We start from the raw sequence: 25284 nt of genomic DNA, 5'->3' as shown, positions 1-25284 counted from the left end.
TGCGTCACTGCACATTGTTGGCTGTCCGTGAGTGTGAGCATGCTGTCTGGACTGTGTTTCGTTGCACATGGTTGGGTGTCTGTGCTTTGGAGCAGGCTGTGGGCTGTGTACACTGTGTGCCAAAGTACATTATTGGCTGTCCGTGCATGTGAGTGCACTGTGGGCTGTCTGGACTATGCTTTATCGCACATGGTTGGCTGTCAATGCGTGTGAGCAGGCTAAGAGCTGTCTGGGATGGGGGTCACTGCATATAGTTTGCTGTCTATGCGTGTGAGCATGCTGTGGGGCTGTCTACACTGTCACTGCACGTAGTTGGCTGTCAGTGAGTGTGGCCGTAGGCTGTCTGGACTATGTTCTACAGCACATTGTTGGCTATCCGTGTATGTGAGTAGGTTGTGTACTCTGTAGACTGTCACTACTCAGTGTTGACTGACTGTGCTTGTGAGCTGGTTGTACGCTGAATGGAATCTTTGCCACTGTACATTGTTGGTTGTCAGTGCTTGTTTTGTTTATCTCTGTTTCTTCTCTCGAGTCTGGTCTTTACTTGTCTTGGCGTACGTTCCACTACGTCTCTTTGCCTGCTCTCATCACTACCACGTCCTCTAACGTCCCATCCCTTTTGATTCCACTCACCCCATATCTGCTCGTAGCCCCCTTTATTGCTACTTCCCCATGCTCCCTGTTAACTTTTTCTCATCCTTTTTCACTTTACTTTACATAAGGCCTTTCTGCAACAGAAGCGTACACAAAGAGCATATGCACACAACTTAACGATAGGAAATATCCCTAAACAACAAGGGTGTGGCGTAATGGCTTGAGCTGCTAAGCGGAAAGTTAGGGATACATGCTCAAGCCACGTCATGGGTCGCCCCAATGTAATTTTGCACAACTCAGTTAATATCCACGTGCCTTCCAAAAGGACATTTTTTCGTGTGTTTTCAGCCTGTGGCCAACTGGTTATAATTAGCATTTCCGCTAACAATTTACTATTTTTAACAATTGTTTAGGCACTATGTTGTTATGTTTTTCCTTAATGTATATTTGCCTTTCAATGTGTCTATATTTTCCCAAATGCTTTTGTTGCCGTGGATTTCTTGTGTGTTCTTTTCCGTTTGTTCGTCTACCACTCGCTTTCCCTTTTGAACGCTTTTTTTTATATTTAAAAATATTTGTTACTATGGCTCGCTTTTAATCACTATGCTTGTTATAGCTACATGCCTATCCTTCTTTAGCGGTGTACAGATCTCAGCGCCCAGTTGCGTGAGATACGCCGGGCGCTTCACTTCTGAAGTTTTTATTTATTTTATGGGGTCATGTTATCGTAACACAATAGTATTGCACTAATGCTTAAACAAGTGTATGAATCATAAAAGTTACAGTCAGCTTTGCTCTGTTTTAACCCGGTATCTGCTTCATGCGCACATATTTCTGGGGTTAACGGTTTATAATTAGCGTTTCCAAACACGCTTACTTATATTTCCTAAACGTTTATGCACTATCTTGTTATGTCTTTCCTGGGTGTGTATTTGCATTTCATTGTGTCTGTATTTAAATTGGGGACTGTTAGCCAAGGGATGCGAGGTGCTTATGTAAACTATTTTACACTGTAAACTAACCTACATTAAACGCTAAATTATTAATGAAACGTATACAATGGTGAAAAAGAGTTTGCAGGTTGCAAATATCTTGGATTCCCATTTATGTACGGGATTGTGCCCTTCAGGATCGGTAGGTGTGTATCCGCTACACAAATCTGTGATCTTGCGCACATCCTATTTATCTCGTCTCTCTGCTTTTTTCACTGCCAAAACGACGAGTTACTACATTTCACTTTACTTGACATAGGGCTTTCTGCAACAGAAGCGTACAAAAAGAGCATATGCACACAACTCAACGGTAGGCAATATCCCTAAACCACAAGGGTCAATAACAATATATAAATATAAAATGTCATTTACAAAACCAATAGCTCCAACTTTCCAAATGCGAAACCTATTGGCAACGCCAGTGCTTGTTGCTATTTTCTTACCCTTTGCTGAATGCGACTTTATGAATTGCTTAAGCACAGGATTTTAGTTATCATGATTTAGGCAATGTCCCTAATTATATTGATCACGCCCCTTTACCCGGTTTGCCACGTCTCTTTTAGAGACCCCCAGTTTTTCACCCATTTAAAACCCTAATGGCAGCTATTGTTTATTTAACTTCCATTGAAATGCATTGGTCTTACTCTTTAGGAACTATCTGCAGCTCCAATTAAGTGGTCATTTAATAATAATAAACTCATACGTCATACCTGGCTTTTCGAAAGTGTTAGAAACTGGGTCTGTCCCTTTTCGGCGATAGTGTTACCCGACAACAATTTTCCGCATGCGCACTTGACAGTCTGGCTGTCATAAGTTGGCACGCCCCTTTCCGTGTCGCGCTTGCGCGTACGGCATTTCGCATGTCTCCTGGAGGTTGATGTGCGTCGCCCCTCACGCCCCCCTTGCTGGCGGTGGCGCCTGCGCACTTGTCATTTCCCTCTGACAGGATGGGCAGGAGGAGGTTACTGTCCGTCTCTGGCCGCCGCTGGTCCTGCGGGTCTTCCCTTACAGCTGCTGCCGACTGCAACTGAGCGCTCACCCTCCAAAGCCATGACTGAGCAAGCGGCGACCCCTCAGTCTGACGGTAAGTGGAGCCATTAATCTCTCCTCGCCTTAGATCCCTGGAGATGGGGCGGAGCGGCCTGCTGAGCCTCGGGCTCCATTGACAGCCTTATTTATCATGGTTAGGAGGCAGGGTGGACAAGTACCGATGGCCTGCCCTAAGAGTACACATTATGGCAGCCTTGTCCCGGAATGCTACCTACCGGCTCCGGGTACCCCGAATGCCTGGAAGAGAGAATGGAGGGAGAGCGAGGGTCTGCTGCTTCAGGGTCAGTCAGTCTGCGTCCAGTTAGGAAGGCAGTGGCAGTTAACTGCTAATGTGAATGATTAAAGAAACAGTAATGCTAGATTACGAGACATATCGCATTTGTAAATTGAAGCACTAAAAGGTTCACCTCTCTTGTGCTCAGATGGTGGACGACGAGCTGGACTGAATAAGAAAGTCATTTGTGGTGTCTGAAATACAATTTAAGTAGAGCAAGATAAGGATACCTTGTGGTTCAAGAACTGTGGTTGACAAATAATTGGCTCTTGTGGTATCCAAAATCTTTGTTGTGTCTAAAATAGTTTTACAGAAGCAAGATAAATAAGTGAACACCATGTTGTGTGCTCCGGAACGTGCCAAGTGCTCAAAAGTGTCATCTAGAAATGGGCTCATGTGTGGCTTTTTGGGGGTGGGCGTAGAGGACCGGCGTTTTATGGGATACCGATGAGGGCTGGTCTGGGAGGCATAAGAAGAAATACATCTCCACACAACTTGTAGCGAGCATTTGCTCATATGTTGAAATTAAAACGCGTGCGTACGTTCGTTCTAATATCCACCTTTATTTCGCCAATGAACTGTCCTCTGCTTGCCTTACCTGGGGTACATAAAGTAGATGTTTTATCTGAAAGAAGACTTTACATTTTAGATTAATTTATGGATGGGGTACTGGGAGATGATGACTAAGAATTGGCCTCCTGTGGAGCGGGCATTTATATCTGCGAAGCGTGTGCGATTAACAAATCTACCCTGAATGAAAGTAGGATATTGGTAAACTAACACACACAAGGTCTTTGGAAAAAAGTGCTTCATTGTCTGGCGGGCACTTATGAAGTTCATGCCTTAGTTTGCACCTGCAAGTTCCTGTACATAAAAGTTCTATTTGAATGTTGATGACCCGGATTATACTTCTACAACAAGGGTGCACTCTATTGGTCCAGCTTATGCATTCAGCACTGTTGGACACCCTTGATCTACGGGCTACCAAAAATGCAGTCCACCCCTGATCGAAGAGCTACCGTAAATGCAGTTCATAAATGTCCTGGGTCCGAGTACAGTTCGTACAATAAAGCCATTAGGTATTTCCAAAGCCTTCCGTTGTCCATTCAAAGTCACATGTCAATAGGTCTGCACCACATCCATAGACACCAATTTGAGACTCTTCATTTAATGGTGTGAAACCTTCACAGAGCCTAAACCAGAAGAATGACCGCACCAAACCAACATCTGTCCAATGCAGCATGACAACACATTCAGCAGCATCACAGCACAACACAGGCCAAAGCAGTACAATGTGCTATATAGCTACAACGACACAATAACTGTACAGCAATACAAACCGAATACAGATTAACAATACAAAAGGCTATCAATGATACAAAACGCACACAGCACAACAAAATTGATCACCATAACGAAACATTACAACCCTACAGCAACAATACAATGCTAACCACAAACTACAGCTCCACAACAGAACTCCTTAAAAACTCGCCACTTAATGACAGCACAGAACAGACAACATAAGAGGTACACAGACAGCAAAACACAGACACAACAAAATACCAAAATGCTGCAACGCACACAATATAATATAATACACAAATGATCATACATATAGCACAGAAAATCAACAAAACATGAACTCAACAGGGCAATAACAACCTCCTCCACTGAATGATCACTCCACCTTCACCACCTGCTGTATTGAAAGTGGATGCACTTTTGTCTGAAATCCATATACTCGAGTGTAAGCATTTTAACATGGAAGATTCACATTGATGGGAGAGGTTTCGTATATGAAATATGCACTGCACTTTTTGTGTACATAGTGTACATCCTGTGGACTTTTCATGAGGTATCAATTCTGATATAGATAGAAGCTGCCTCCATTATAGTCCTCAAACGAAATCTGTTTACCTTAGCTACATTGCATATGTTCTGTGTTTTTTTTTTTTTTTTTTTTTTTTTTTGCTCTAAGAAAGGCACAATAGCTAAATGCGAAAGCCTTGGCTCTGTAGAAAATAAAGCAACCGAATTTGAGTGCAGGAACTTCTGTTCTATGAGATTGGATCAAAATCATGAAATGAGCAGGATTGTCCTCTAATTAGTCAGGCACCCCACGAATACAATTCCTGTTTTCATTGAAATCCTATAAAATACAGAAATTCCCCAGTTAGTTTAGTTAGACAGGCAGCGATAGTTCACTTGTAGTTCAATACAAGCCATAATGATTTCATTTGTTCCTCACCCCGGACCACCAGATCCTACTAAGCATGGTCTTTAGCCATACCTGGTGCAATCTTGATGGTCTAGCCCTAGGCTAGAACCTGTGCCCAACACCCAAAATACTGCCTTACCGTGTAGTCCTTTCTTGCCGTGCTCATCAAGCTTAGAACAAGGGTCATGGCCTTTGACCATTTTCTGTATTCAGCGTTTCTCTAGCCAGCTATTTAAATGTTTTTTCTTTTTTGAATTTGCTTGCACTGCTACATATATGTATAAGTAACACCTTCTGTGGTTAATGAACAAGGCATCATTATTTTACGCCTTTTCAATGAGATCAGAGTAATTTTCCACTCCTCTATTTATGTGTATTTTATATATGTAAAGATGTGGAAATGGAGCGGCCTTTTAATTAAACACAATTGAAACTTTTCATTACCAAAATACACCAGAAAAGAATAAAAAACTTGTCTCTGAGTGTTTGTTTGCGGAATGCATGTAATTTGCCTATAATTCTGAAGTTCATCATGAAGTCCCCTTTGTGTTTTTAAGGTCTCGCCTGGCGTTAGCAGCGCGCATGCGTTGCTCTCGCCATGCGAGGGCCTTTTGGAATCAATTTGGATTCCGATGTGTACGGGTCGCGGCACCCTGTACAGTTTTAGCCCCACCCACCTGGACTGGAGGCTTCATTGGCAGCGTGACACTCTAGGCAATTTTTGGGGGGGAGAAAGCGCGATGTAAAGGCACCGCTCAGCAAACTGCCAAACTGTATTTTTCAATATTTGATGCAGCCGCGCTGCTTACTAAAAGCATCAACCCATGTGCTTCCCTCCCATCTACTATATGTTGGTCTCTCTCCCCCATTGCTTCTACCCCCTGCATCCACCTTCGGTGTTTATTTCTTTCACCTGCCCTCCTTGCTGTTGCCCCTACCAGCACCTTCGTCCTTTGACATGCATGCCCCAGCCATGTCCTTGTTTTTCCCCTCCCACCCGAACTTCAAAAAAGGCAAAGCACTTGCATGATACTTATTTTTTCTTTCTTTTATCCACCCATCGCAGTAAATAAAATAAAAAAATGCTTGTGGTATAGCTTGTTTTTTTACTTTAAGAAGCGGGACGCATGCTAGGCACACAGCGCTAGTTTTGTACTCCGCTAGTTTTGTACTCTATGCTTCTCTGACAGAGACCTGCAGGCAGACTAATGTCTGCAGCCCTCTAGTGATCGCAACGCCAGACTGCCCGGACCGTTTTACCTCTTCCAGCCCTCTATTTCCCCTGGGGCGACAATGCCCACTGCAGCCTGCCTTTGATCACTCCTCAGGACTCAGTGCGCTCCCCGTCGCCCGACGAGTGCTGCCGCCGCCTCTCTGCGCAAGCCCCGCGATGACCGGTGTCTTTCACAACCTAGTTTCGGACATGCACTCCACCCAAATGACCTCCAGCAACTACCACAGCCTTCACAAGCCACAGGAGCCGCCCATGCTACCGGTGTCTACTACCACGGACAGCAGCTACTACACCAACCAGCAGCACTGTGGGGGCGGTGGCTCCCCCTTTGGGCAGCTGGGCCCCTGCCAGTACCACCCCGGCGGCCTGAGCTCCGTTCCCTACCCGGCCAAGCCCTACGAGATGGGCTACAGCTTTACTTACAGCTCCTACGGACGCTACGGGACGAGCCCGCCCCGCCAACAACGAGCCAGGTGAGTGTGCCAGGAAGTGCCTGGAGACCTCTGAACTCAAGTCTGAGGCTAACCCACTCTCGCAGGGCCATGCATACCCTGCATTTCTAGTTAAAGAAAGTGTCCCAAGCCCCGTGCGTGTGCTGCACGTCAGGGTCTGACCACGCGCTAGAATACGTGTCTGCACTGCACCGCGGCCCCTTTGCCCCAGATCTCCCACGCCCCTAACCCCAGAGTACTCTGCGTGTCTGTGCTTCACCCGCATATCCAGACCTCACGCTGATTCAGGATCTCTGTCTGACCCACCCTCCTGGTCCTTTGTTTTACTTTCCATCTGTCCGACTTAGCCACCCAGACGGCCGTTCCGTCTGCTTATTAATTTGGCCTACATTCCCCGAATCCTCTGTAATCGACCTGCCTCCCCCAGGGCCTCTGACATGGTCTGTCTCTGGGCCATTGAGCTGTCATGCTGTAAAGTATTACCTGCGTGCATGTGTTAAGAGCTAAATATCATGCATGCACAAGTTACTGCATTCCAAGTCTGCACAGAATACCTGTAATACCCCTACTCCAGGGTATTCCACATGCCCTTTGTTACTCTGTTACTCCAGCCTTGCCTCTGTTAATCCACCGTCTATTCTGCTTGCCTTTGTTAGTTACTCTGTCGCCCGGTATATTTTGCATACAGGTGCTACGCCATCCATGCATGTATTATTACCCATCCCCAGTCAAGCAGGCATGACTGTGTCATCCCTCCATGCCTGTTATCCCGACCGAGTCTATCCGGCATGCCTGTGGGGCACCAGCCATGTCTGTGTTTCACATGCACAGTTCTGGTTCTCATTGCCTATTTACCAGCTACTTCGTCTCACTTTCTGTGCTCACCTCTTGCCCCCCCCCTCCTCTCCAATCAGTCAGCAGGCTTCAGCACAGCCAGGTGGACAAGAGGGAGTCAGAGCTGTGCCGCAGCCTGCTTCAGAGTAGGGGCACTGCTGTCTGTGCCTGTCCTGCTCCTCGCAGCTCCCCCGGCCGTGGACTGGTTCTGGTCTCCGGGGAGAAGGGCAGCTCGGAGGCCCTTCTGTCACCTTTAAGTTTCTATAAGCGAGGTGCTCTCCCGCTGGTTTGCTTGCAGTCTCTTGTCTCCCCCCCCCCCCCCCCCTGCTCCTCCACCCCACTCTCTCTAATGTCTCTCCTCCCTCCCAATCAGTCACAGTACTTTGCAAAACTAATACACGTTCTGTCACTGTTTTCTTATGATGGACTTAACTGCTTCTGTCACAAGTGATCAGCTCCCTGCATTCCAACCCTTGCCACTCGCCTGCCCCCCCACTGCTCCCAGAACAGACCTCACTAAAGACCAAGGAGCAGCTCCTCCCCGGCCCGCCCTGCTTCAGACTGTGGAGCGGACAAGTTGAAATTGTGAAGGGGTGGGTGGGTTGTGCCGTCTCATTCCCCTCGGCTCTCACTACCATTGCCCTCCATGGCTCTGAGAAGGAAAGTAGCTTTTATCACCCTTCCTACTTGAGGTAAAGCAGCAAATCTGCATACTCACAACAGCTGTGAAATAAACCGTTCTTGCAGGGAAACATAAAAAATGCATTAGATCTCTCCTTTCATTAAGTTAAAGCTATTTGCTTTGCTATACAATACAATTAGCAAAGCAAATGGCTTTAACTTAATCAAAGGCGAGACCTATTGCATTTTCAATGCTTGTTCATATCTACATGCGCTCTTTGGCTCAGCTAAACGGGCCAGACATTACATATACAGAGACCATACTCAATTTGCCTTTGGGTTCTCCCAGACGTGTTTAAATGCATCAAACTTGGCAAAGAGTTTATCCTTGTATTGCTGGGGGTTGTAGGAAAATTATGAAATTGAATCAATGTAAATCGAGTTGATATCTCCACGTACCACAGTGCCTCAGATGATAGCCTGAGCAGATACCATGGGCTTCTGTCTTTCTCCTTCCCCATTAATATGCAACTTGGCTTTCTAACCTGTTTGGTTGATAAAACTGTAGGTGTTTAATATTTCTAACTAAAGAGCCTGCCTGCTTCTGACGATTATTGATAATACATTTCATGTTCCCATTTTCAGCTTTTTGGTACTGTGTAATCTATTTATCAGGCCGCTGCTAAAAACCTGAATTGCCTTCAGGCTATTCAAAATACTACTGCTAGAGTTGTTTGATATGTCCCTAAACATCTGCCATATTTCACTAGTTCTAAAATACCTACATTGGTTACCTGTTCGATATAGGGTGATTTTAATGTGTTTTTAAGTCTAGTTAATAGGGTAGTTCATTATGGGTTTCCTGACTTTTTTGCCTCAATTCTGTTGGCATAACTCTCTTTGTGAACTTTGACCCACTTCTCAAGACGTTTGGAGAGCAAAACTGTTTCTTTTGGGTATCACTCCTTCTCAGTTGCTGCAGCCAAATAGGGGGACTTTTTAGCAATTATAATGTAGAACCAGCATACTCCTACTTAAAAAAAGACATTTAAAAAAGAAACTTTAGAGGCAACCGGAAATTTAACTAACAAGGCTGATCAAGACTAAGATTCGTTACGTTTTCAGAAACCTCATCAGATTCAAGTCAGGGAGGAGAAGAGTGGATAAGTACTCAATTTCCACATCCAGTTTCTCAGCCTCTGTGGAAGAGTTTTGAAAAAACGAATTAAGATGTGTCAATATATTCGGATGACGAGGAGGAAAGAAATCCAAGGAGTTTCTCCTGGTCAGACTGACTACCTCTTAAGTGGACTTTGAAATCTACTTACTATCTAGGCAGCTTTAGTGTAAATTGTTTAATAGGGGAAAATATATATTTTTTAATGTTGAACAAGACTTTTGTATATTTCTTTGTGGTGTATTTTGCGTTTATTCACTTACATAAAATTGTACATATGTGTATTTAGTGACTGCAGGGTACTCTAGATGTAATTATTGGTTTGTATGATTTAATATTTCTCATTTATTGGAATATTGTGCTTGAATAAATCAGTCTCTGATAATTAATTGTCTCATTGTGATAAATATAGATTGTATCTTATTAATCTCCATTATATACCGCTCTTTTATTTTTGTAGGAAAGTCACTAATGGCAACAATTCTTGCAAATATGTCCCTGTTCTCGATCAAAAAACGTTTTGGCATCGAGGTACATGGCAACGAGAAGTAATTTTTTTGTCAGATGGCAGCTAGATTGGTATGTGAGGTTGCAGCCTTATAGGGGATACGCCTGTGCTGTTCCTACAAATTAGTGATTCAGTTACTTCTGAGAAGAGAATCGTTAATCTTTGGTTGAGCCTTACTCAATTCCTGAAGTGTAATTAGATTTTGTGGTCCAGCTAGCTACAATAATCACGTCATTGATAATATTGAGCCTGAAGATTACTATATAGTGTTATTAAGCGATTCCATTCATGTGTTTGATTGTAAATCATGCACGTGTATATTGAGTTTTGGAGTTGTGCACAATTATACTATATAATAACTTGGAGTCACCGTGAAGGGTATAGTCGGATAGAGATATTTTATGCTTGAGTAGTGTCTAAAATGTAAGGTACATTTGTTGTTAGTTTTTTAAATTAATTCAGGGGAATGAAGGTGAAAGGCTCACAATTTCCTGCCTTTTTTTACAGGCCTACTGCTTTTGATACTATGAAATCTCACTTTGGTTGTACCTGTTTGACTGGATTGCTTCGTTCTCTTTGATAAAAACAATCATATTTACAAAATATTTAACAGTGCAGTACATTCAAAATGATCTTTTGTATTCACATTGTAAACTTCATAACAAGAAAGACTTGTTTCTAACTATGCTTGTGTTGTGTGTAAAGTATTAATGAAAGAAACCAATTGTTAAACACGGAATTATTGTTAGTAACATTTGTCGTGGAAAATAAGGAAGTGGATTCAAAAAATGACGAGGAGAAATGTATTTTTAAGTTACAACTTCAGAAAAGAAAATACTTGTGGGCAAACTCGTAGATCTGTCAGTTGTGTAGTAAGCTGTGAGGCATGTTTGAAATGTAGTTATATCCCACTGTCAGTAGTAATTGGCCAAATTGTCATGGCAAGCCCTCAACTGACTTACCTTGGAAAGTATGACAGTATGTTATTGTCTAAATGGCGTTTTAAGAATCTTTTTTTTCCCCATTTTTGAATTTAAAAATTATTAGATTATATTTTTTAAAGCACTCTCAAATGCAGTCATTTATGTTGGTGCTATAATTTGATATTCATAAACACATTAAGCAGCCTTAGTTACATTTATACTTTACAAATAAACTGCCTAGATCCCGTAAAAAAAACCTTGTGAGGCGAGAAAAGTATGTCTGTAAGCTGCAGTGCATCTCTCTTGAATTGTGGGTATGATACATGCGTGCTTGGTACTTAATTGTGTGTTTCATTCAGCGTGCGTACCAACATTTCTTTAACTTAATATTTTTGTGGTGTAAATATATCTTTCATAGACCCCCTCTGTCCCTCTAGTGCACCTCAAGTGATGACTCTTTATTTGTATACCTCTCCGAATCTTTCATCTCTTTTGTAGTGTTCTTGCAAAAATCAACTATAGCAGTTAACACCGCCTTCTGCTTGGTTTCTTCTATACCTTACCAATCTCAGTTCTGTACTTTGGGTGAGGCCTTCTACTGATGCAGACCCTCTTGACTTTTTTTATTGGATCAATCTTTCACCTCATGTCCTCTGATGCGCACCCTCTGCTTCTATTGATGGTGAAGGAGCGTACTCTTTTTCTCCTTCATGAATGCTAATCTTTCTGTATTGGCTTTATCTACCGCCTCTTTCTGGTTGCGAATACTGTAGTAATCCAGTCCAGTTGAAGGTGAAAGTAGGTTTATTGTACAGAGGAACACAGTACAGCATCTGCTCAGCAGGACAGGTCCAGTAGTAATACAGGCTGGAATCTAGAACCTTTGCCCTTAGTAACAGATTGCAGTACAAGGTTTATAAGGCAACAACAGGCAGAGCCTACTTAAAGAGATATGTACATAATTGAATATGGAATACAACACATCTTATCCCTAAAAAGAACAGAACAGAAAAGAAAAGGAGGAAAAGAGGAGAGGAACCTAAAGAAGAAGAAATGGAAAAGAAAGATGAAACAGAAGAAAAGGAAGAAAAGAAACATGAGGAGAATTGGAAGCATGACGCAAAAAGCAAACGTTTCTGGAAAGGAACAAAATGTGGAAAGCACAAAGAACTGAATCAATCTCTAAACCTAAGTGGTACATTAACGCTTCTATTATTGGTCTTAACTCTAGAAGAAACAGAATCATTTTTTACAGAATCATTTTTTACAGGTGGAATAACATTGTCAAAGCTGGGAGAGTGAAGATTAGGACATTTAACAACTCGTCTCACATTCCAGACTTTGCCATCATTAGTTATGATGCTGTTGGTGTTGACTTTTACAACTTTTCGAATAGGCCCAAATTTAGAAGCACCCTTAATCAAAAATCCAGGTTTACGTATCCTGACAAAATCTCCCACAACAAAATCAGGAACTCTCACATTGTGCTTAGAGTCATAATATTCCTTCATCTTCTCCTGATGATGTTTGACTCTCAGAGAAGTGCTTCGTACGTCAACAGGAGAAGAAATGGCAGGAGAGCTAAACTTCTCTTTCATCCACCACGGACACAATTTGGACACAGGTTCCCTTCCCCTCAATAAACGAAAGGGACTAAGCTCAGTAACTGAGTGAGGGGTTATTCTATACAACCATAACCTTTCTCTGATAACTTTTTTCCACACACTGGGAGTCTTTCTCGCCCATTCAACAGAATCTTTCAAGACGCGGTTAAACCTTTCTACCTGTCCATTACCTTGTGGTTCGTAAAGAGGTGTAGTGATGTGTTTAATCCCACAAGACTTGAGATAGTCCTCTACTTCAGTAGAAATCAATTGTACCCCGTTATCGGTAATCAGAACCTCAGGGCTACCTTCTCTTGCAAATACCTCTCTGAGAAATTCAACAATGACCTGCGAGGAAGCTGAAGACACGAACCTAACTTCAGGCCACTTAGAGTGGTAGTCTATTAACACCAAAGCAAAACGGGCATCATGAGGTAGAGAATTGAAAGGACCGGAAATATCAAGCGCTAGCTTCCTCCAAGGATTCTCTGGCCAGGAAATGGGTATGAGTGGGGCAGGGTAGGTCTTAAACATCTTATCACTGCTGACACATATAGAGCATTCACGAACTACTCTGTCAATCATTTTATCCATTCCTGGCCACCAAAAACTAGTTCTCACTAATCTCTTCATGGAAGACATGCCTAAATGACATTCATGAGCAAGCCTAATAATTTCCTCTTGCATATCCTCAGGAGGTACACATTTTCCACTTTTAAAAATCAAATCATTGTCAACTTCTAATTCACTAAGGACTTGATGAAAGGATTTCAATTCTGGAGGAACCATATTACTATTAGGCCAACCCTTTAAGATATACTCTTTAAGAGTAGTCCAATTCTTGTCATGTGTAACAGCATCATCCCAAACAGATTTAGAAATGGACGAGAATTCATCTCCTAAGAAATCCCTTAAAGAAGCAACAAACTCAACATCTTCTTCACCTTTGTCATTTGCAGTACATTTAGAGTCACAGGGAAGTCTCGAAAGACAATCGGCTGTAACATTGCTCCTTCCAGGAAAATACTCCACATCAAAATTGTACTCTTGTAAGCGAGACATGAGTCTAGCAATCCGTGCTGTGGCGTTCCGACCACCACCAGGGGAAAGTATAGAGACTAGTGGTTTATGGTCCGTTTTCAACAGAAAACGACTACCCCATAAAAAATTCCGGTAATGTTCTATTCCCCAGACACATCCTAAAAGCTCTTTCTCAATGACCGAATACTTCCTTTCTGTTTCAGTCAAAGTCCGGGAAGCAAACGCCACACACCACTCATCATTTCCACACTTTTGTGATAGAACCCCTCCTAGCCCATACTCACTGGCATCAACAGTAACCACACACAGTTTATTAACACAGAAGGGTTTCAATGTGGGGGCATTGGCAATATCATGCTTAATAATTTGAAAGGCAGACTCCTGCTTCTCACCCCAGTAAAATTCTACCTTTTGTCTTGTTAATTCTCTCAAGGGTTCCATTTTAGTTGCAAACCCCTTAATGAACTTGCTATAGTATTCACACAAGCCATTGAAAGAGAGCAACTTTTCCTTGTTGTCAGGACATGGAGCTTTAAGAATAGCATCAACCAAACATTTCTTGGGAACAACACCATTACCCGTAAGTGTGTGTCCAAGATATTCCACAGATTCACAAAACATTTTGCACTTGTTGTCCTTTAGAGTGAGACCATGCATACCCAATCTTTTACAAACCTCCATGACATGATCTTTGTGAGAGGCATTATCAGGGGAAAACACACTTGAAGGTGAAAGTAGGTTTATTGTACAGAGGAACACAGTACAGCATCTGCTCAGCAGGACAGGTCCAGTAGTAATACAGGCTGGAATCTAGAACCTTTGCCCTTTGTAACAGATTGCAGTACAAGGTTTATAAGGCAACAACAGGCAGAGCCTACTTAAAGAGATATGTACATAATTGAATATGGAATACAACAAATACCATGCAATTAGTTATGCCATTGTTCTACGAACCAAGATATCAAGCAGCCCCTCTAACTTTTTTAGTCACTATTTCGTCTTGCAAAAGGTTTTCCTTCTTCACCCTTAAAACTGCTTGCAGACAGCTATTCGATCAACAGGCGGAACCCATAAGGAATTTGTGAAGTATTGTTTTAGCCTCATTACTGTACTCAAAGTCAGTTATACCCCAGTAAATTCTTGTACATGTTGCTTTCAAATGTGCTTTTTCATCTTTACATAACAGCGATTGAGGTCAGTTTCCTGACGTGATTTCCTGAACTGCCACAAGCTAGAGATGTGTGAAGTTTGTATTACGTGATCAAAGTTTTATGTTGATCCCGAAAAGTGGCTTATCTGTAGTTTACGTACACTGTGAACCCTCAAAGAGTTCGAGAATTCATTCCTTAGATGCCTATCTTAACTGAAGGGAACTCCAGCCATCCCTCGCGTATAATAAATTAACATTTATTATTCAGACAAGTGCCCAGAGGCAACTCTTTGTGCACTGTGCTCCTAAACCAAATCATTCTTTTTGCATCCTGTTAATGAATAATGCACATATGAAGTGAAAAGCATTACCCACTCAGTCAAGCTTTTGAAACTGTATGCCTGAGAATATCCTTTGCACGTTAAATAATTCAGGAATGTTGGCCAGAATCTGGAAACTGCAGAAGGAGCTTGAGCTGACTTAGTACCCCTCAAGCAGATTTTACCTAATTAACCTTAGTTTGCTAATAAGGAGAGTGGACGTCATATATGGAATGCAGATTTAAAAGGGAGACTAACCAAGGCCAAAATGACATTGACAATTGAGTAGGTTGTGCTCTGGCTTCAGGAGACCGTGCCTTCTCCAATTTGATTCAGGTCACTTGGTCTACTAATATCTTTACACTAAATCATTTCAAGTTCTTTGTTCTGTCAGCTGCTGTGTTTATGAATTGCATTCTAACTCTAGGTGTGTTCTCAATACTTGCATTTCTTTGTTTTAGTGGGCCGGTTACTATGGTTTGGAATTTAGATTTAGTTCACTCGCACTTTATACATTGGCAGTGTTTGTAACTTTATACATTGGCACATTGCATGTATATTGGTGCCTTGTCTGCAGATGCAGTGCATATTTAGTTATTTTTTGCGTTCATTGTATTATAATATACATTTGAAAATTGTTTGTTCCAGCGCTTACACCTCACCCTCCTGTAAGAATCAACTTTTTTGTGAATTTTATATTCACCAGATGCTTCATGTTCTGTATTCTGATAATGTACTCCAACCAACATCTCTAGGCCACTAGCTGGAGGCTGCCTATCACATCTTGGCTTGGCGCAGTTGAGTAAACTGTCACCTAATGGTATTAGTTGTTTGAGTGCATCCTTCCACATTTACGTAGTTTTTGCATTGAACTGCATGGGAGACTACTTAACAGCTATAGCCCTCTCTGCACCTGCTGGCTTTCTTCTTTCTATAGTGTGTTTGCAAATGTTCCAAGGATTAGCACATACAACCTAGACCTATTGGCTTTGCCAATGCTTGTTTGCTTCTTTACTGTTGTGATTGTATTATTTTCTCTTTCCTCCCGAGTTTGTTTTTGCTTACTTTTTGTCATTGAACCATATTCTTCCATTGGTTTTTCTCTTACTTTGAGTTGCTCTCAAGGTACTTGAATGAAGTCCCAATTTGTTGCACATACTTGATCCGTTTCTTACTGTTTAGTCATGACTATTTTTTTTGCACAGATTGTTAATTTCATCATTGACTTGTATTTACGTCAGAAGTTAGACTTTTGACAAAATGTTGTGCTTCTGGATGTTATTGCTTTACCTGTTGTGTTAGTCTGTCAAGAAAAGTCTCCAGCCCCTATGTGAGCAGTCAGCAGATGAGTCTGACCCATGTGCTCGACTTGCTTACTTTATCCCTATAAGACGACTGAGTTTGGATCATGAGGTTGGAGATGCAATAAGTTCATCTGGACTGAGAAAAGAGGCGTTTGTGTAATTGTTGTCACCTAAAGGAGAATCGATGTGAAGGAAACCAGATGCTTTTATTTTCTGAGACATTGAAGAGGATAGCGCTGTCTATGGAACTAATGAAGGATCTGGCATGATATGCAGGTGTTTGGGTTTAAGTGCACCTCTTCACCTCAGTAAATTTTAAATTGAGAAGTTGATAACGAACATGAATCGGCTGAACGCTTAATCGTACTCATTGGATGCGCTCTTTACCTTTCAGTGATGGTGCTTGAGATATGAAACTGGATGGTGCTCCTGACTGCTGGGATATGCCTGGTGAGAGTGTTGAAGCATGGGTATCGGAGAGGCTTGTTTCTTTTTTCCCCAGCATCTTTTTATTTAGGTTTTTCTTTTGTGTTAAAGTACTTAAACGATTTTAATGTAGTGCATTATGTACAAGGAGACCAAATTACAGGATAAACGGGTACAATAATGATAGTCTGTGAGTCCGGCTTCAAAGTCAAATTGCTTCTGACTGGTCAGGGTTTCAGGGCAGCACAAGGGCCCGTGCTGAGCTTGGAGTGGGATGCGCTGCGTGGTTGGAGCTGGGCTTCGGCTCGCGATGAGCTGGACTTAGACCTCGAACCAGGAGGCCGAAGCACCTCTATAGTAACAGAACTGAAGAAGAGTAGCAGCACAGTTGTGGCTGGTTGTGTGTGTTGGGCGGGGTGGAGCAGGCCAGGCCTGGCTGGGTGATTGGACTGCGGACCCCAACCATACTTGGGCCCGACCACATGCATTTGCTGGCCCATGAGGCTTTGCACATGGCTGGAACTAGGGGCCGGGGATGTGAGGTGGGCGGATGAGGCACGCGTGCCTTATTGGCCAACCATCATTGTGTGGTTCGTCTTCCTGTATAATTTTCTGGAATTGCATCCACATCATGTCCCATGCTGATGCGCTAGGCTTTTTGCGAAGGCATTGCGCCTCTTCATGATGAAGGTTAGTGCTTTCGGTATCGCACTATCTCAGCAGAGCTTTATACCATTGGGTGAATGGAGGCTGTTTGGTATCCTGCCAGTGTAGTGCAAGGGTGCGTTTGGCCAGTAGAAGGGCCAGATTCGTGCATCAGGCTCAATCTGTCTGATTCTTCCCGTGAGAATATACCTCTAAGACCATTGTTGCCCATGTGTTTAAGTGGGGAGCTCTGTGATCGTGGCAAGAGTGTCATGGATGACCTGCCAGTAAGTGTTGGGCAGGGCCAGAAGATATGTTTGAAGTATGCTGCTTTAGACCGGCATTTCGAGCAGGTGAGGAGGGAAGCTGGGAAAATGCAGTTGTTTGGACGGGGCCAATTAAATTGTGTATTGGGTGATATTCCCTGTGTGGACTCAAGTTCAAGTGTCCACTCTGTGTCGTGAAGGGGGTACCCAATAGCAGATTCCTAGGTGTTCCCGGGCATGTTATCAAATAACATCCCATACTCATGATGTAAAGAATGTGTATGACTGCATGGAGGAGAGGTTCCTCTTTTATCGTGTGCCATAGCTGTCGGCATGTAGCCAGTAGTAGTCCATGGTCGAGGAATTGACGCATAGGGAGGTCCAGGTCTTGCCATAATTGATCAAATGTTAGTAAGTGCTGGTCCTGAAGCAGATTACCCATTGTTAGTCGATATGTTGTGCCATGCAGCTAGATCCCCGCCCGTGAAGAACCTGGAGAGTCTACGCAGGCCACAAAAGAGAATCGCTGGTGAGTATGGTAGTAAGTGGCGCGTGAATTGAAACACACCATTGATGCATTTGCAGTCCACCGAGACATGTTGGGACCAAGAGCAGTGCAACTTTATAGAGGGTAATAAAGATTTAGGGGCCTGACATTGGTCTTATAAGGGTTAACACCAGCCAGCCAGTGAGACACCCGCTGAAGTTGGGCTGCAAGATAGTAGGATTTGAAAGATGGGGCACCCAATCCGCCCCCCCTGGTAATTGGATTTTGTTATGAGTGATACAGCGTCTCTTGTAATATAGTTCCCCAGTAGAGAATTAAGAGTTGCTGTGGACGGTATATTGGTATGTTGACGAAGTAGTATAATAAATCAGGGTGGGTGTGGGGGGAGAAAATGATTATTTTTGAGAGGGCAGGGATAAGCACCTCCAGAATTTAGTCTGAGATCAAATGGCTGCACGTGTCCTTTGTAGGTTCCCTTTGAACAAGTCCTTCTGGGAATGCTAGAGATGGATACCAAGAAATTGAACTGTTTCACCTGTCATGTCCGGTGGGTACCGCCCAGTCAGAGTGACTGAGGCGACTCGCTGTTGTTGCAAAGTTGTGGCTATTGGGTCAGTTACTTCACTATTGTCATGGAGGACAGCAGTAGATCGACTGCGTAAAGCAACACTGTGTGAGGCACCCCGTACAGTGGAACCCCCCGCTGCTTCTCCGAAAGTGGATGACCAGGGGTTCCATGGCTATAGCGAAAATCATTAGGGGAAAGGAGACATCCCTGGCCGGTACCCCAGACTATTGGAAAAGAGGTGGAGACTAGGGGAGGGTGTGTGTATGTATGTGTGTGTATGTGTGTGTGTGTGATGAAATGCCATGAACACAGCAAGTTTCTGATTAAAAGACTAAGAAAAATGTCTATTTGAATAGGACCAGAGAAACGTAGATAAACTAGAGAAAGGAGGATGGAGTACAAAAACAAGTCAATGAAATTATAAGGATTACAAATCAGTATAGTGAACATTACAGCTAAGAATAGAATGGTGACGAAGAGCACCACATTCTGACACTTGTCTGTGTGAGCATTGCACAGTGAACTATTGTTTAGTTTGATTAATGTGGAGGAGCAGACCACAAGCAGTCAAATTTGTAGTTGATTCATTCACTGTGTTTGGTGCATATGACCTTCTTCTGTCTGCATACTTTGTTAATGTTATGGGTGTCTTATATAGCGCTCGGCTACTCCGAGGAGTGTCCCGGCGCTTTCTGACCCACAGCTAAAACGGAAAAGAAAGATACAGAAGGGAAAAAGAGATCAATCACTGACTATAGAGCCATGTTTTCAAACCTTTTCTAAAGGCCAGAAGGTTCGAGGTACAGCGGAGCGACAGGAGGAGGGTGTTCCACAACTTGGGAGCCAGATGTTTGAAAGAGCGTCCCCCTACCCTAGCTTTCCTAATAGCAGGGACAATTGCCAAACCAAGGGATTCCGATCTAAGGGATCTTGATCTTGTAGGTTTGTAGAAGGTAAGGCGTTTCTGGATGTACTCTGCTCCTACTGCATGGAGTGCCTTGTGCGCCAGCGTGAGTGCCTTAAAAATGATCCGCTTCCTAACAGGGAGCCAATGAAGGGAGAGTAACAAATCCGAGGCTCTAGCATGGCGGGGCAGGCCAAAAATTGCCCTAGCCGCCGAATTTTGGACAACCTGAAGTTTTTGTAATAGGTAGTCCGGAAGACCCACATATAATACATTTGAGTAATCCAGCCTGGAACAGATTAAAGCCTGGACCGTCGTCTTCCTATGCGTTAGAGGGAGCAAAGGAAGAAACTTGCGCAGCATTTTAAGGAGACCGTAGCAGGTGCCAGTCAGGCCCAAGATCTGGGACTTCAAAGATAGACCATTGTCAATTTTGACCCCAAGGTTTTTAGCCACCAAGGAGGAAGACGAAGAAGGGAACATATTCACAGGCCACCATTCCTGCCACAACGGGTCTGCCTGACACCCGAAGAAAAGCACCTCAGATTTATCAGGGTTGCACTTGAGGCTGTTTCGCTGAAACCAGTTAAAAACAGCCCCAAGGCACCCGCGGATGCTCTCTCCATTGAACTCAGCGCCCCTACTACAGGTAAAGAGGAGCTGGGTGTCATCGGCGTATGATATGATCTGAGCCCCAAAAGACTCTGCCAGCACCGCCAAAGGGGGTCATGAAGATGTTAAAAAGGGTCGGGCTAAGTACCGACCCCTGTGGGACTCCAACCTCCAAAGGCGGCACTTCGGCAGAGTACGGGGGGGCCCAGACCACCTGTCGGCGACCCGCCAGGTAAGATCTAAACCAGCTCAACACCGTCCCTCTCAGACCGATCTCGTATAGTCTGCTGAGGAGACCCTCATGAGGGACGGTGTCGAAAGCCGCCGACAGATCTAACATTACCAGCATAGCTCTACCACCTGAGTCCAATACCTCCTTGATGGCTTCATTAACCTCCAGGAGAGCTGTCTCAGTGCTTAGATTGGAGCGAAAGCCCGACTGGGTGGAGTGAAGCAAGCTGTGAGTTTCAAGAAAAGTGGAGAGCACAGAATGAACATGCTTTTCCACTATCTTTGCAAGACCCGGCAAAAGAGAAATAGGCCTATAGTTTGCATGATTCTCAGGATCAAGGCCCGGTTTTTTGAGGAGTGAAACAACCATTGCCTGTTTCCACACCAAAGGAACAGCACCCTTGGTCAGCGACAAATTGAGGACTGGATTGATCAAAGGGTTCAAAATCTTTGCGGCTCTAGCCAAAAAGGTAGCAGGGCAAGGAGCCAAAGGGGAACATGACTTAAGTTTCAAGAGGAGGTCCAGGGAGGTGGAATCAGAAATAGCTGGAAACTCAGAGAGAACAGGACTGGACCCAGCTGACAAGATCAGTGAACTGCTCGGGTTGGTAACAACTCTGATACCCGAGGAAAGAAAAGAGTCTTGAATCAGCTTAATTTTTGTTGTAAAAGTTTGCCAGCGAAATCACCCATGGCTCAGAAAACTCATGGAGCACTGCGCTGGCCTTGGGGGTGACAAACTCCTTGACAATAGTAAAGATTTCCCTGCACGAGTTAGATGCTGCCTCAACTCTTGCGGCGAAATAGCTCTTTTTTTCAGCCAGAATGTCTGCGTAATAGATCCTAATAGAAGCCCTATAGATGGCCTTGGCTTCCGGATCATACTGCTTGCGCCAGAGCCTCTCAGCTGACTTACAGTTACGCCGGGATAGTGCCAGAGATTCCGTGAACCAAGGCGCTGGTAGAAAACACTTGATCGAGAGTATAGCCCTTATCATGAGTTGGAGCAGACAGATAGGGAATAAGACCCAGAGGGGCGGTGATGTCATTGATTTTAATTGCATCACCGTCCGTCTTAGCATCCATGTGTATGTTAAAATCTCCTAGCACTATGCAATGTTCTGTCTTCAGGCAAAGTGCTGTGATAACTGTCTGTAACTCCTCATAAAAAGACCCTCGCAGACCAGGTGGTCTGTAGACCAGGAGCCCCGAGAAAGATTGATGGGGAGATAGAGTAATGGAAAAGGCAAGAGACTCACATCCAGAGATAGGCGCCGTAGGCGTAACCACACACATGGCAGATCTTTGGACCACAATTGTGACCCCCTCCACCCCTCCCGATAGATCTGTCATGTCTATGAATGACATAATCTGGGGGGATAGCGGTAGCAATATCCGGGTTTGAGGACTCCCCTAGCCAGGTTTCAGTAAGCATTAGGCATAATGGTTTTTCCGCCGTTAACAGCTCATAGATGTTCAGAGCATGTCTGCTCAGGGAGCGGGTATTGAGTAACAGGCATTTATGGTTGACAGTGGGATTAGGGATGGAGGCCGCGAGCACCGGAGAAAAGCCAGGGTGCCACCCACAGCTAGGACAACGGCGTTTACCTCTATAACGCCCGGGAAAGACTGGCTGACACATGGCCGAACCTTTTCTGAGTGTCAACAGTTCAGCTGTGGTATACGTAAGCCTAGAGCCAACAACTCCCGCTACGCCATCCGCCTCCGAGATGCGGACGAGCGCAGACGGGCAGGACTCTGGCACGACTCCGGCGCAGGTCCGGCGCGTCCGCTGTACGCGTCCGCTGCACGGAGTCATCACCGTCTGTTTTTGTAGCGCTGCCAGAGCGCGTCACCAGCCCAGCCCAACCCAAAATGGCCGCCGAAACCGGAGACCCTGCCCTCGGCGTCTACACTCAGCCGAGAGCCGGTCCGGAGGTGAAGGGAAGGGGGAGAAGGAACACAAAACGCCAGGAAGCGCAGGGGAGTCTCTACACACTTCTAAAATCAAGTGTGCAAAAACGCCAACAATATGCAAAATACGATTTTACACAGGTTAAAATGCAGCTAATTAAAAGGAAAGGTAAGCGACCTCCCGGCTTCCGCCTCCGGAGGGGAGAATAGCTGTTATCAGAATCACTTGCTCCACCGAACGGAGCCCTTTTGTAGCGCTGCCAAAGCGCGTCACCAGCCCAGCCCAACCCAAAATAGCCGCCGAAACCGGAGACCTGCCCTCGGCGTCTACACTCAGCCGAGAGCCGGTCCGGAGGTGAAGGGAAGCGGGAGAAGGAACACAAAGCGCCAGGAAGCGCAGGGGAGTCTCTACACACTTCTAAAATCAAGTGTGCAAAAACGCCAACAATATGGAAAATACGATTTTACACAGGTTTAAATGCAGCTAATTAAAAGGAAAGGTAAGAGACCTCACGGCTTCCGCCTCACCTCCCCTCCCCCCCCCCCCCGTACACCCCATGGATGTGGCAATTCATTTTCAGTTACTTGTCAGGTGTGACAGTGCTTAATTGGGGGTGCCCAGAGCTCTGCTCAGAAGCCCACAGCTGGTGCAAATAAACACTGATGCTATAAATACGAAGGCTGGTAGTTTTAAACCGCCAAAATGTGAGGGTGGAACGTACACTGATACTTGGAAAAGGGACGGGTCTATGAAACATATAACAAAAAAAATCCCTTTCCGAAAGACTAGAGTGAGCGAAGTAAGTGTATAGTTAAATTCTGTAAATCAACCTACAATTCAGATTATGTGTTATAACTTTTTTTTGGGTTGAAAACACGTTGGTGTTAAGTTCTTGAGGTGCAAAATACAGAAAGTAATCTACTTGTCTCAAGCAATAATTTAATTAATACTTTGACATCATTTTCTTTATCCACTTAAAACAGATACAAATTAAAAAAAAAATACAAATACACAATCTTCAAAATTTTAAGATTGTAACTTTGTATTTTGATATCAAAGTATTAAGGAAATTATTGTTTGAGACAAGTAGCGTACTTTCTGTATTTTGCACCTCAAGAACTTAATACCAACAAGTAAAAAAAAAAAAAAGAAAGCTTCCCACTTGGTTGGAGAGATGCTCGAGGTATAAGGTGGCTTGCTTAACCCCTTCACTGCGGCGGCTGTTCCGCCGCAGTGCTAAGGGGGCGGGTGGCCACACGGCGGCCGCATGCTGGTGACAGAACCGCTCCGTCACCAGCCTCGGTTGAGCTGTGCTCATGACGGAGCGGTTCCGTCATGGCCCGCCCCGCTCAATAGAACGTCCAGCGCAGGCGCGGAATTCGCGCCGCGCTGGCGCGCCGAGCGGGCCATGACCGAACCGCTCCGTTCAGCACAGCGCACCTGCAGCTGATGACGGAGCGGTTCCGTCATCAGCGTCCAAGGGGTTAAGGCAGGAGCATAGGAATTTAGGTGCCTGGACTAGGCTAGCACGCTCTGCGCTTCCAGGATTCGACAACCAAGATGGTGCTGCCAGGGAAGGCACTCTAGGTGTCTTCTCAGGTGGAGTAGTAGCTGGTAGAGATTGCGGAAGTGGTCTGTGTAGCACATATGCGGCTTGCAGTCTTTTCCAGCAAAATCCTTGCACTGTATCGCAACCTGGGTGACTTCCTAAAGAGATCTTCAATGAAACCTATCTCATGGGACACGTCCATGAAAACCTCTGCAACCAAGAGCTCTAAAACCTGCAAGATTTAGTTTTCACTTGCTCCGGTTACAGAGAGGGAGGAACCCCCGCACAGCATTGCAGGGCGCGCACTCTCATCTAACGAAAGCCATATGCGGGCAGGCGAAATTCCAAATGACTCTACATGCTTCCAAGAGGAGGCACCGTCGCTACCTCCAGGCAGCATCTCTGGAAAAACCATTGAATCTAATCTTGACCGAATTACGCAAGATGAAGATGCTAGCACAAAAACTAGCTTACAATTAAGTCAAATTTCTGACAGTCTGCTGCAACTTACCTCCCTTATTACACAGGCGGAGTAGAGGGTTGCCACATTGGACGATTCAAGCAACGATGAAGCAGAAATTAATATGATAGCCCAACCTGATTTAGAGGAGCTGCAGCTCAAGCTGTATGATGCAGAGAACAGTTCCAGACGAGCAAATCTAAGATTTGTTGGAATTCCGTAGGATCGAGAGGCAGGCCAACCTGTTGCTACACTAGTTTCAGACTTGATATTCAAGCATGTTCTCACAGATAAAGAATCGGAAGGACTGGACTTAACTATCACTCCCGCCCTGCTAATGCCAAATATCCTAGAATGATCTTAGCAAATTTTGGGGACTTTCGTATCAAAGAACAAATTTTATCTTGTACATTAAGGCAGAAAAGATTTACTACCTCTGATCATTTTCCGTTTCATATATTTTCTGATATGTTTATTGTAGAGGCTTGCCGGTGCAAATTGTTTATTGGTATAATGAAAAATTTCCTAGTAACCATGACGGAAAGTTTCAATTCTATTAAGGACGCAGAGGCGAGAATTATGCTGTACTTTCCTTTTATTCCTACAGCTAGCAGTTTTCAACATAAACATCTTTTTTTTTTTTTTTTACAAATGAAAACTAGCATTCCCAAGATGCCTTAGACAGTCCACAGAGTCCACCAATCAGCTCCTTCCACTAATCCCGAAGGCGTGTGCTTCCTGGGTTAACCTCCTCTTTCGTGACTGCGGCCAGAACCGGTACTCAAAAGTATCACTCATTCTTGGTTCCATTCGACCCTGAAAGAAAACAGAAGGCACAACTCTGTTTCTTCGAACCAAACATGCACAAAATGAACCCAAACAACAGTAAGGATTACAGAGA

At 44.2% G+C, this 25284-nt stretch overlaps 1 protein-coding gene across 1 annotated transcript in view; it reads left to right on the top strand.

Moving 5' to 3' along the window:
- Positions 1 to 2437: 2437 nt before the first annotated feature.
- Positions 2438 to 25284, top strand: part of RABEP1 (rabaptin, RAB GTPase binding effector protein 1) — an 899286-nt gene continuing 876439 nt past the window's right edge. Inside the window, exon 1 of the mRNA XM_086954813.1 lies at positions 2438 to 2670. Coding sequence (XP_086810939.1) covers positions 2637 to 2670 — 34 coding nt within the window. The 5' untranslated portion in view covers positions 2438 to 2636. The remainder of the gene's footprint in view (positions 2671 to 25284) is intronic.

This window comes from Lissotriton vulgaris, chromosome 2_1 (genome assembly GCF_964263255.1).
Source record: "Lissotriton vulgaris chromosome 2_1, aLisVul1.2, whole genome shotgun sequence".
Classification (NCBI taxonomy): domain Eukaryota; kingdom Metazoa; phylum Chordata; class Amphibia; order Caudata; family Salamandridae; genus Lissotriton; species Lissotriton vulgaris.
Note: the sequence above shows the minus strand (reverse complement) of the source record. Positions and strands in the feature narration are given on the sequence as shown.